The 10,367-nt window shown below is 40.6% G+C and overlaps 2 protein-coding genes across 2 annotated transcripts; both read right to left on the bottom strand.

Annotated features, from left to right (window-relative positions):
* Nucleotides 1-454: 454 nt before the first annotated feature.
* Nucleotides 455-1,526, bottom strand: nmbb (neuromedin Bb). Its single transcript, XM_049601747.1, has 3 exons — nt 1,262-1,526; nt 846-1,033; nt 455-732 (listed from the first exon to the last, which is right to left on the bottom strand). Exons 1-3 carry the CDS (start codon nt 1,488-1,490, stop codon nt 679-681), a joined length of 471 nt encoding a protein of 156 aa, XP_049457704.1. The 5' UTR covers nt 1,491-1,526; the 3' UTR covers nt 455-678.
* Nucleotides 1,527-3,614: 2,088 nt separating this feature from the next.
* On the bottom strand, nt 3,615-10,367 carry sec11a (SEC11 homolog A, signal peptidase complex subunit). The gene is made up of 6 exons (XM_049601736.1): nt 10,187-10,367; nt 9,566-9,675; nt 6,702-6,851; nt 6,337-6,456; nt 4,143-4,200; nt 3,615-4,049 (listed from the first exon to the last, which is right to left on the bottom strand). The coding sequence occupies exons 1-6, from the start codon at nt 10,235-10,237 to the stop codon at nt 3,999-4,001; spliced, it is 540 nt and encodes a 179-aa protein (XP_049457693.1). The 5' UTR covers nt 10,238-10,367; the 3' UTR covers nt 3,615-3,998.

Here is a 10,367-nt window from a genome sequence, read left to right as displayed (position 1 = left end):
ATAAGCTGCCTACATTCATATTTATGTAAGTGTTATTTTGGAGATGCCCTTAGCACAAAGGCAGGAAAAAAGACTCATGCTGAACGATCAGTTGTTGGTGTCAGGCCTATAAATAAGGGCTGTAGAGGTCACATGACCCCTGTGACCTCAGTATAAATTAATAGTGTGAATAGTGTAAAACCAAGAGCAAAATGTATAATTAATTAAGTCTGTTCATTTCAGATCCATAATCTCCATGTGCATTGCACGTTATGATCTTTTTGGTCTCAATGAGTCATACTTTTCTCACTTCAGCAACGTTTTCAATAACGTCTTTTCTATATTCTCCATTCCTGGAGGCATGGATATTTTACAAACAGGAGCCAAGTGGTGTATAGCAATGACAGGATTTCAGGGAATTAAACATGTTCCAACAGTGTGATCATTTATCTGCCGCAGATCAAAGTCACAGCGGTGCAAATAATCATTTTATTTAATAAAAATAACTTTAAACGACAAGACAATGTGAAATATCATCAAAATAAACTGATAAAACCTTCACGTGTATTGCAGTACAGTTACAGTAAATTACAATCATGATGAGCAGGAGACTGCAGACTGTGTCTAAATGTATTTATTTCAACCCATGAGGCCAGGTGACCTCGGATCCGTGTTCATGCGTGCCACACACCCTCTTCATCACTTTCTGCTTTGGATGTAGTTTTCTAAAATCTTCATCAACATGTCCGCCTCCTGAAACAGAGTCCACAGGGTCAAATTAAAGAGCAGAATTTCATTTGTCATTTATTTGTGTGAGACGAAAAAAAAAACAAAAAACATTTAGAGTGGACATGAGAGCTGCTCACCTGATTTTTCGTGCGGCTCTCTTGTGTGTCCACCTGCGCTTGTAACGCCACCCGCAGGAACTCTTGAAAAAGCTCCACCAGGGCGCTCTGCTCCGCGGGCAGGTTGACTTCCAGCGCATCGACGCCCTGTCCCTCAGCTGAGGGCAGCAGGGGGGTGTCCATCACGCTCTTCTTGCCCATGAAGTGTCCTGCCAAAACAAAGACAACGCGCGTAAATATGGACTTAAATTATAAGTGAGACCTGAAAGAGAGAAACCATTTAGAGACATGACAACATCAACATCATTAAAGGCAGAGCATGTGATCATGTAAAAGTATTTTAAGTGGAAAATATATTAAATCTAATTTATCAGATTCCAACTGATCGAAACATGACCGACTGGTCCATAGCTGTTAGATCCGACGGTAATTCTTACCTGTAGCCCAAAGATTGCCTCTTGGATTCACTTTAATTTTTGCAACTTTATTCCTAAGCTCAGTCAGGTCAAAACTGACTGCGGCGGTAAAAGACATGAAAGAAAAGAAGACGAGATAAGCAAATAAGCCACACTGGCAAACGTTATTCAGCGTAAACCCTCTCATTTCAGCGCGGAGCGGCGGACTGTCCTCCAGGGCGCAAATTTCCAAGTGTCTCCTGTTGGTCATGGAGCGCTCAGACGCATCCTGCTTATAAAGGCTCTCCTGTGCGGGGTGGGCTCTGTTTGTTGCGTGTACTTTTGATTCAGCCAGCTGCATAAATCGAAGTGCAGTCAGCCCAGTCACTGTCAAGGTTTCGGTGAACCGCGCCTCTAGCTGTGCGTATTTTACGCACAGCACGATTCATCTTTTACTCGGGGTAGATGTGAATGTTGGCTGAAAAACAGTCTCCTCAGCCACCCAGTAGCTATATAACAATGTTATAGGGTTTGATTAATAAAGGTTTGATTTTACTTTCTCCTGATAAAGGCCAGAAACCAATCTATCAATCTATCTATCTATCTATCTATCTATCTATCTATCCATCTATCAGTGTAATGCACTGTAACCATTAATAAAAGCTTCATGGAGGGAGGTTGTACACTGTTGGGTGTAAATTGACCACATCCACAATAAGGCAGAGGTGATAGCTAATGCTTCATTCTAAAGCAAGACATACAGTAATTTCCTGCCCAGGTCCCTCAAACCCCCCTCCCCTCCCCTCCCCTCCAGCTCTCAGAGCCAGCCATGGCCCTACAATGAGCAACATGACATTTGGCCAGTTGCAGCATGCTGCTGTGATCATCATCAGTCCTCCGAGGACAGGAGAACCTGCTGGTTCCCACTGCTAATTTAGAGCTGATGAGACAGACTGTCTCTTTGTCACTTCAGGGTGCTAAAGTTGCACGTTTAGTGGAGGCGCTGCAGCTTGCATCTTGCTCTTTTCATAACCTTTGATTTTCACACACACACACACATACTTGTGATTTGAGACATTCTGCACAGCTGAATGTCAGTCTAATTAGAAGACTGTCTGACCATCGCTGCAACACTCTCACCAAGTTCACAGGTTATATGAACTGAGACAGGCATGGGTTTATGCAACAATGCATTTTACTTAAAAGACAAACAGAATTTCCATCTCAGAATTAAAACAGTTAGTACCTACGTTACGGGCACACTTAATTTCGTGGGATACTTGTTGTTGCTTTGTTTATGGGTCCCAAAATAGAAAATTGACAGTGTACAATCTTGCACTCCTTCACAACTGACACCGTACCAGTAATAGAACTACTCAAAGCTGATTTTAAAACCAGTTAAGTTGTAAATGACACTGCTCCAACTCAGATTTCAATTTCTTGATGCACGTGTGATGATCTCATGTTTAATCATGACCACTGAAGCATTTTTTGATAAACTGCTGGACATAACAGTGAAGAGCCCTACCTAACAGGCAACACCATCAAGGTCGTCGAAGTCTAAGTGAAGACAGCAGCCAAATGTAATGTCAGTCAAAGTTCAAGAGCCCCAATAAAGTTACAAGTGGATCCATACTACTGTATGATTACCCAACTGTTAGAAAACCTCGGCCTAATACACCTTGATTGCAAGTACACTTCAAATGTGCTCACTTTCTGTAAACACAGACAACAGCAACAAGGCGAACACTTCAAGCATGTCTGCACTAATGAAAAACTCAGCCCAAGTAAAAAGAGGCAGTGTGTGTTTGTGTGCTCCACACCAATTACCTTTACAGAAGAAAGTTATCCAACAAGCCATTACACCATTTAATTTACAAGAAAATGTGTGAGCAGCAAATTAAATCTGGCACAGCTCTGCAAATTCATCCTGATTTGACAGAGGTTTCCATTGGTTTCATAGTGTTTGGATTTATGAATGAAAAACAGGTAGTAATAAACATTAAACAGGAATATATATATATGTATATTTTACTACACATGAAATACATTGCTCAACATTATATATGATTAGTAACAATTTTCCTGCAAAAAGGTCTTTCAAAAAGATTTCCAGAGGAGATATTGCTTATTACTCCCTAAAACAAATACTGCACAGAAGACACACCTACTTTAATGAGAATTAAATCGAGTGTGTGCATTAATAAAACAGATGCAGGCACAATAAACAGTCCAATGTGACATGTCTTCGACATTTCTGGATCTCTACTGCTCTGTCACCCAAGAAGAATGTTTTTAATTCCACCACTGCGGGACAGAGATCCTCTGCAGTGGCTGATAGTGAAGCACAGTGGCCGAAAGACAATGAGACAAAGAGTTAAAATAATCCATAGTGGATGGTAACCAGATTTCATATTTAATATCATTCATATTCAGTTGTCATAAAATACTTCACACATATTTTGTCGAAGACAATGATTCAACAGGAAAGAAACCAGACTTAATTTAACTTGATGAATGTTCTTTCACATTCGGAGGATTACAAATAAAGATCGATTTCAAACTAAACCTAGCCTAGTTCCCTCACAAAAATATTTTTTAAAGCTTGGATATTTCAAATGTAAACACCCTATCCACGTTTCTACAAAATGTCCAAACAAATGGTACAAAAAAGCCAGTTGGGTTTTTGACAAAATCTAACTTAATTCTGTTTTGAAAGGCATGACTGAGGTTTCCTGGACGTAGTTTATCCTTCTTGAGTCCTGAAGTTTGGGTTCTTTCACTCCCGATGGACCAACACAAAGAGACCCAACATGAAAAGAACAGCATACTGTGAAATGAAAACACAGGAGATTTAACACATCAGCTTAAAAACTGAGCAAATCTTGTCAACTTGGACTGGTGGTGGAGTCGACCGACTTACTTTGAACTTGGGGTAATCATTCATAAGGATGGTGACAATTCCAATGTATGGCACAAACCTGGAAGTCGATAAAAAAAAATGCTCACGGTCAAGAGTAATTTCATTGATGCATTGAAATATGTCAGTCTGTAACTGATAACATTTCCTACTGTACACAAAAGGTCTTCAACTCAAGTCACTGAATGAAAAACTTTGATGACATTTGCTGGCATAAGAGATATAAACAGACATGAGCAGAAAGTAATCGGGCCTCAGTCGTAAATCTAGAAATCCAAGCTAGAAATGAAGGTAAAACATGTCAAAATAACTTGAAATCTGCTCAAACATACGCCTAAGTGTTCAACAGTCTTCCTATTTGTAGAATCAATCACTAAGTTAATCGTGGTGACTGTGTGGAGGTGTGTGTGTGTGTCACCGGTGTGCAGCAGTAAAGGGCAATTAATATTTTCTGTGCGCCTGCTTGTTATCAGTTTTGTTCGGATCAAGGTCAGTATGGAGCCTGTATTTTCTGTCGACCGCTATCTATTGTCCAGTTTTTCTTGCAATGTTGCATCATGCAGAGCGTCTCAAAAGGTAACAGTGGGGTTTTTTTGTATCTACAATAAATGACCAGAACACAGTTACGGAGTCATGCTCTTTGTGTGGGCGTAGCATGCTGGAGGACAAACCTCCTGACATTGGCCCTCTCAGTGACTAACTGCCATCTTTCACAGTGGCTATGACACTGTCCCTCTCTCTTGTACATCTGGGGAAGCACTTATGAGGAGGATGAAATGCCTAAGTCCTACCTTGTTCAACATGAATTAACCAGCCAGGATAATAGAACAACCCTAATCCCCAGTCTTACTCAACAAAGATGTGAAATTGCTTTTTTTATATGACCTTCTCAGTTTGTCTCCAACCAAAGACAAACAGAGCAATCATACTTGATTCCGTTTGACTGTACAAGTGTTGCTTTTATTGTGTCCACCCCCTCCAGTAAAGCCTCGGCAACACATGTTGTTACATCATAATACATATTCTTGTCTTCTCAAACTCTTATTGGTTTCAATAGATCCTTTTAGGGCCGACATCACCATGACATCATTCTATTAGCTGGAGGCAAAAAGGGACTCTCCCCCACAGGACTGTAGGCTACATAGGAGTCTTAAAATGTCATCTTGTTGTGTTATTGGGAGCCAGAATAAAAGGAGTCATGGCTCAAAACTTAAATTTTAATCACATACCAGCCACCACTGCCTGTCAAGAAAAACAAAGACAACTATGGATAAATGTAATAAGACGAAAGGACTTTTAGAGTTATCACATCCAACTAATCAGATATTGGAGAGGTATTAAGAGGAATATTGGATTTCTCCGTAACGCAAACATTTTAGCGTATTAGCTAACGTTAGCTGCGACAGCAAAACAAACGGGAGGAAACCCTTAAAGCGTCACCCTCCTTTTTAACATTGGCATAGTAATCAACCACAAAGCCGACCATCCCACCTTCAGCAGTCCTATCAAATCATCCATCCACTGAGTGAGAGCATACATGTCGGCTAGTCTGGCCCTGTTGGTCAGTGTTTACCTATTCAAGTAACACTCACAGTCCTGGTGAGTGAGTGAGTGACCTGACATGATGCATTCATAAATTCAGTCTGACACTCTACACTAAACTGAGAGCGCTGTTGGTCCAAGAAATGGAGCGTTATATTTCTATATGAATTAACAAACGGTTAAATTAATCACACATTCACTCAGCTCGGTGCTCTGTTGCTCTGTCTCCCCACACAGAGTGCAGAAAGTGCGGTGCTCTGGATAAGTGAACGGAGCATTCTGATAGTGCTCCGAATTTACAAACGGTCCAGTTTGTGCCAGAGTGCGCTTTGGCACTTGGAATGAGTATTTCTGAATGCACCACTGGCATCATCTTCCTCTGTTGTCTAAACAAAGCCAAAAGAACTAGCTAGCTAGCGATGGCTAATGTCTGTGGAGAACTGTTTTGCCTGCAGCTAAGCCCCGCCCACAAAAAATGTAATACTGTTTACTAACAGTAAGAGGGTCTATGTATTCTGCTCCAGTTGTGAGTTGAAGATATATCTTATTGATACTTGTGGCCTCTACTTCAAAGTATAGCTGGTGAAGTTATCCGTCCTGTTATTCTATTCAGATATCTATATCATTATGGATTTTTATCAAACAGTATACATACCCCCGAGCTCGTCCAACCACATCTTTTTTCTCGAGCCAGTGTTGGCCCTGCTTGTACAGTCCTCTGTCATCCACTGCATTGTTGTCCCCTTTGGTCAAGAACTTAATGTCTCCATTCTCCCTGTGGACAAAGTATCAGCATGACTTTAGACCACAATGTACACCAAGTCCTCTTTTTCAATACATGTGTGTCTGGTTGAGGACACATGATGAGTGTGAAATATCACAAAGGCCTCTCAGAGCTTTTCAATACTGTTCAATACTAAGAGTGACAATCTCAGGTTTGATACACAGACATGGGACTTGGAGATACTGAAAGTACAAGTTCATAATGGACAACAACACTAATAAAATTTGTATTCATACTTTTCATGGATCTTTAGTACTCTGTGTACTATTGGGATCTCTCTGCCTTCTATCCTGAAGACAACAATCTCTCCAACTCTGATGGGATCCTCTACCCGGTTGGTCAGAAACAGCAGGTCTCCTCTGTGGAAAGCTGGCTCCATACTCCCACTGAAATGAACAGCAGATAACACATCATCAAAATGAGTTAGCATCATTTAAATCGTGCATTACGGAAAAAAACAGCAGACTGCAGTCTGGACTCAGACCAGGTGACACTTCGTTCCGGACTGTGGGCCAATTTCAGATCAATTAATGAAAATAAATAATAATCTTCATGGAGTGTTGTTTTGTTTCCACTGTTGCAGCTATGGAACGCAGGCATAGCTAATCCAATTAATATGGCAATAGCTTCACTCAGTGGAGCCAATCACATTGATTGTTTACCGTGCACAGACAGTTCACTGGAGAGACAACAGTGAAAGAGATGTGAGAGAGATGACAGCATGGAGAAACTGACCTGCTCCTTTCTTACATCACACACCTTGATCATGTTTGCATCGACTTACAGCTCTGAATCAGCTTTCTTTGCTATGAACGTTATAAACACCAAATACAGTTCCAGGCTCACCGGTGAGCACCTACACCTGTGCATGAGAATGGTACTAGCACCATTTAAGCCAAGATTCAAATTACTGGCAGGGCCTCAGGCCTCTCTCTGTCTTCAATATTTATTTATCTATTTTCTCAAGATGATTTTGTTTTGCTTGAAATGTAGGCTTTAGCTTCACTGTGATGGGACTAATTTCATTTATCGCAGAGATAGCTATTTGTTTTCCATACAAGTACAATTCAGGTTCAATGTGTCTGTATGTTTGGACTATTCTGGGAGGAAATTTTAGTAATTAGACCTCTTTAAATTTTAATTGAATACCCTTGATTTAAATAGAACATTTCCTCTCTTAATTAATAACATGCCGTGCCAATTTCAACCTTTGTTTAACAGAAATTATCCACAAACTAGTGGCAACAAGTCACATCTTTTAAGAGCTGGGGGGAAAAAAAAACAACATGTTTGTAGTGAGGAATTGTTTTTTGTTTTTGAACATAATTTGTTTTGCGGCTTTTTTTGCCTTTATTGTTAAGTGAGCCACAGATTGATGGGAAAGATGGGAGAGAGGGGGGCTGACATGCAGCACAGGGCCACAGGTCAGAATCAAACCTGAGCCACTGTAAAGCACTCAGCCTAATATGGGGCACCAGATGAGCTAGAGGTTGCCCCTAGTCAAACTGAAAAACAAACAAACTCAGCCCAGCTGCAAATCTGCAAATTGCAAAGCCACAATGAAGTACTGACAATGACTCTCCACATGACTGTTCAACATTACATGGCTCCGTTTAGTACCAAAAAAGCAACTGCATCAGGGCATCCATCCCTACCTATCAGTGGTTAAACTGGGTAATGTTGCTTGCATTATTTAAAAACAGTAATATGACTAAAACTAGAAACACATTTCAATGAATTCGCTGAAAGATCATCTGGCATAATAGACATTAATTGCAGGGATTCATGAGCTATAGGATCATTTTAACAGCACAGTCTATAATTTTACTCATCCTAACCGTATGATCAACAGGTCAACATTTAATCGACTGCTTGCATACACTGTTACAGGAGCAGCTGTTTGTAAGTGAATGCAAACTTTCAGACCCAGTCCGTTACCAGTGAAGTTTCACTTTCACTGCACCTGACGTTCCACTGCTCAGTCTGTGCTCAGTCTGTGCCCACAGTACATGCTGTGCTGAGGGAGTGTGGAACAAATGCATGAGTGGACAGTATATATTCCAACAGTGCACCCAATGAACTGTTCAGCTCCAAAAATAGAAAATTATAATGAGGTGGCAGATGTTTTAATCATGGCAACCTGCCACAAATAAATGAATGTGTGGGAAACCCTGCTTGGTGACTAGGCAACTTTTATATCTTGTGGTTCCAATGTGTTTTAAATGTTTGCAATTGTGCTACCAAAGCCCTCAATCTCTTACACTCCTTTCCCACCAAATCAGCTCTGGTTCTTAAACTGGTACTGTTCAGGATTCTTTGAACCTCGGTGATATTTTTTGAACCAACCACAATTCAACCAGTTTTGTGTGGGGCCATTGTAATCAAGGAGGCGTCATCAAAGGAGGGTGCACAATGCACTAGAGGGGTAAACAGTATTTGCAAAATCGCAGATTATATTGATTACCTGCAAACTTTTTGTCTGTTCTGATATTTGTTTTTACCCGAAAAACAAGCATGAACCAACTATTAATGAGACCACTGCACGCTCTATTTTTGTCTCACTTGACTTCTCCATTTTTGCCTTCCCTTTCCTCTCTTGCCAACCTGTAACGCATGACACAGCCACTGGCGTCATCACAGTTCGCACTTCAGGCCAAGGAAAACCTGTTATTGTTTGGTTCCAGCTGAGAACTAACTCTGGACCAATCTATATTTGGTTGAGACACTCTCAACAGTTCAAAATCAGGTGCAGGAATCAGAACAGTACTCGTTTCATGTCGGTGGTAAAGAGGTATTAGTGTCTCCCAGGAATACTTTACAGCTGCCTGAGGGAAAATGGAAAGCCCCAAAGAACCATAATCACACAAACTATTGAGGTAAAAATATAATATATGGCTTCCCTATTATTAATAAATAACATGCTGTCCTTTGATGATGTACTTGTTGATTATTCAATACACATTTTCATGTGTATTTCCGTGCAGAACTCACCAGCATCTTTACTACTCAGGAGGAAGTTCGATAAATTCATACAACACTAAACCCTCATCAGCAGAGGAGAGGAGTGCCAAATTAAGACAACAAGAATTTAAATACTTACCTGAGAACAACAACAATCGGACTCTCACTGCCAGTAACAACCATCAGTCCTTTCCAGATCATCAGGGCAGAGGAAACAATCATACCAAAGTTCAGCACCTGGTAATAGAGCTGCAAACAAAAAAAAACCATATATATTAAAATTGCTTTTCTGATGACAATATGCTTGATTAACTATAAATAGCACAGTTTCCGGTATAAACTAACCTTAACCCAAGACTAACGTAGTAGTTAGCTCTTGAATTCCCCACTCCCCCTCCCCCCATATGTTGAGGATAACATTAAAATCACTGTTGATTCATTGGTAAACAAATCTGACTCTATACTTGAGCTAACACTGCAAAGACAATAGTGTGAAAACATGAGGAAAATTGCTAACGTTAGCTAACTTGCGCTGAAGTCTTATTAATTAAACAAGGTTTCCAGGTGTCTTTTGTGCTGCAGTAAAACTGGGAGCTTTTGAAAAATACACGTGCATAAAACAGTTCACTTTTCAGGTTGCTAACAAGTGACAGGCTACAGCATTAAAAAGCAGTCGGCGGCTAATAGACGTTAGCTCAGAGGTCTGACCATACAAAGAGGCAGCGGTAACAACACAGTAAACTACAGCTCGGGTACGTACCTGCCGTTTGTTCATGCGACGAACATCGTCGAGAAAGTCTAAAGATAACATTTTTGCAAAGACTACTGGGTAGAAAAAGCACCTAAATCACATTAAGACGTTGAAAGTAACGAGCATATGGATGCACGGTCGAGAGCTGAAACTTGCATCCGAATCTTCCGGGTGCGCGAGACCGGAAGTC

The sequence above is a fragment of the Epinephelus fuscoguttatus genome, linkage group LG2 (assembly GCF_011397635.1).
Source record: "Epinephelus fuscoguttatus linkage group LG2, E.fuscoguttatus.final_Chr_v1".
NCBI classification, from domain to species: domain Eukaryota; kingdom Metazoa; phylum Chordata; class Actinopteri; order Perciformes; family Serranidae; genus Epinephelus; species Epinephelus fuscoguttatus.
Note: the sequence above shows the minus strand (reverse complement) of the source record. Positions and strands in the feature narration are given on the sequence as shown.

Excerpts from the sequence above, each read along its gene's own strand:
- nmbb (XM_049601747.1), bottom strand. The coding sequence starts at position 1,490 with ATGACCAACAGGAGACACTTGGAAATTTGCGCCCTGGAGGACAGTCCG. Across the intron at positions 1,034-1,261 it reads AGGCAATCTTTGGGCTACAG|GACACTTCATGGGCAAGAAG; the intron begins GTAAGAATTACC and ends TTGTTTTGGCAG. Across the intron at positions 733-845 it reads AGAGCCGCACGAAAAATCAG|GAGGCGGACATGTTGATGAA; the intron begins GTGAGCAGCTCT and ends ACTCTGTTTCAG.
- sec11a (XM_049601736.1), bottom strand. The coding sequence starts at position 10,237 with ATGTTATCTTTAGACTTTCTCGACGATGTTCGTCGCATGAACAAACGG. Across the intron at positions 6,457-6,701 it reads GTACTAAAGATCCATGAAAA|GGAGAATGGAGACATTAAGT; the intron begins GTATGAATACAA and ends CTTTGTCCACAG. Across the intron at positions 4,050-4,142 it reads ATGATTACCCCAAGTTCAAA|TATGCTGTTCTTTTCATGTT; the intron begins GTAAGTCGGTCG and ends TTCATTTCACAG.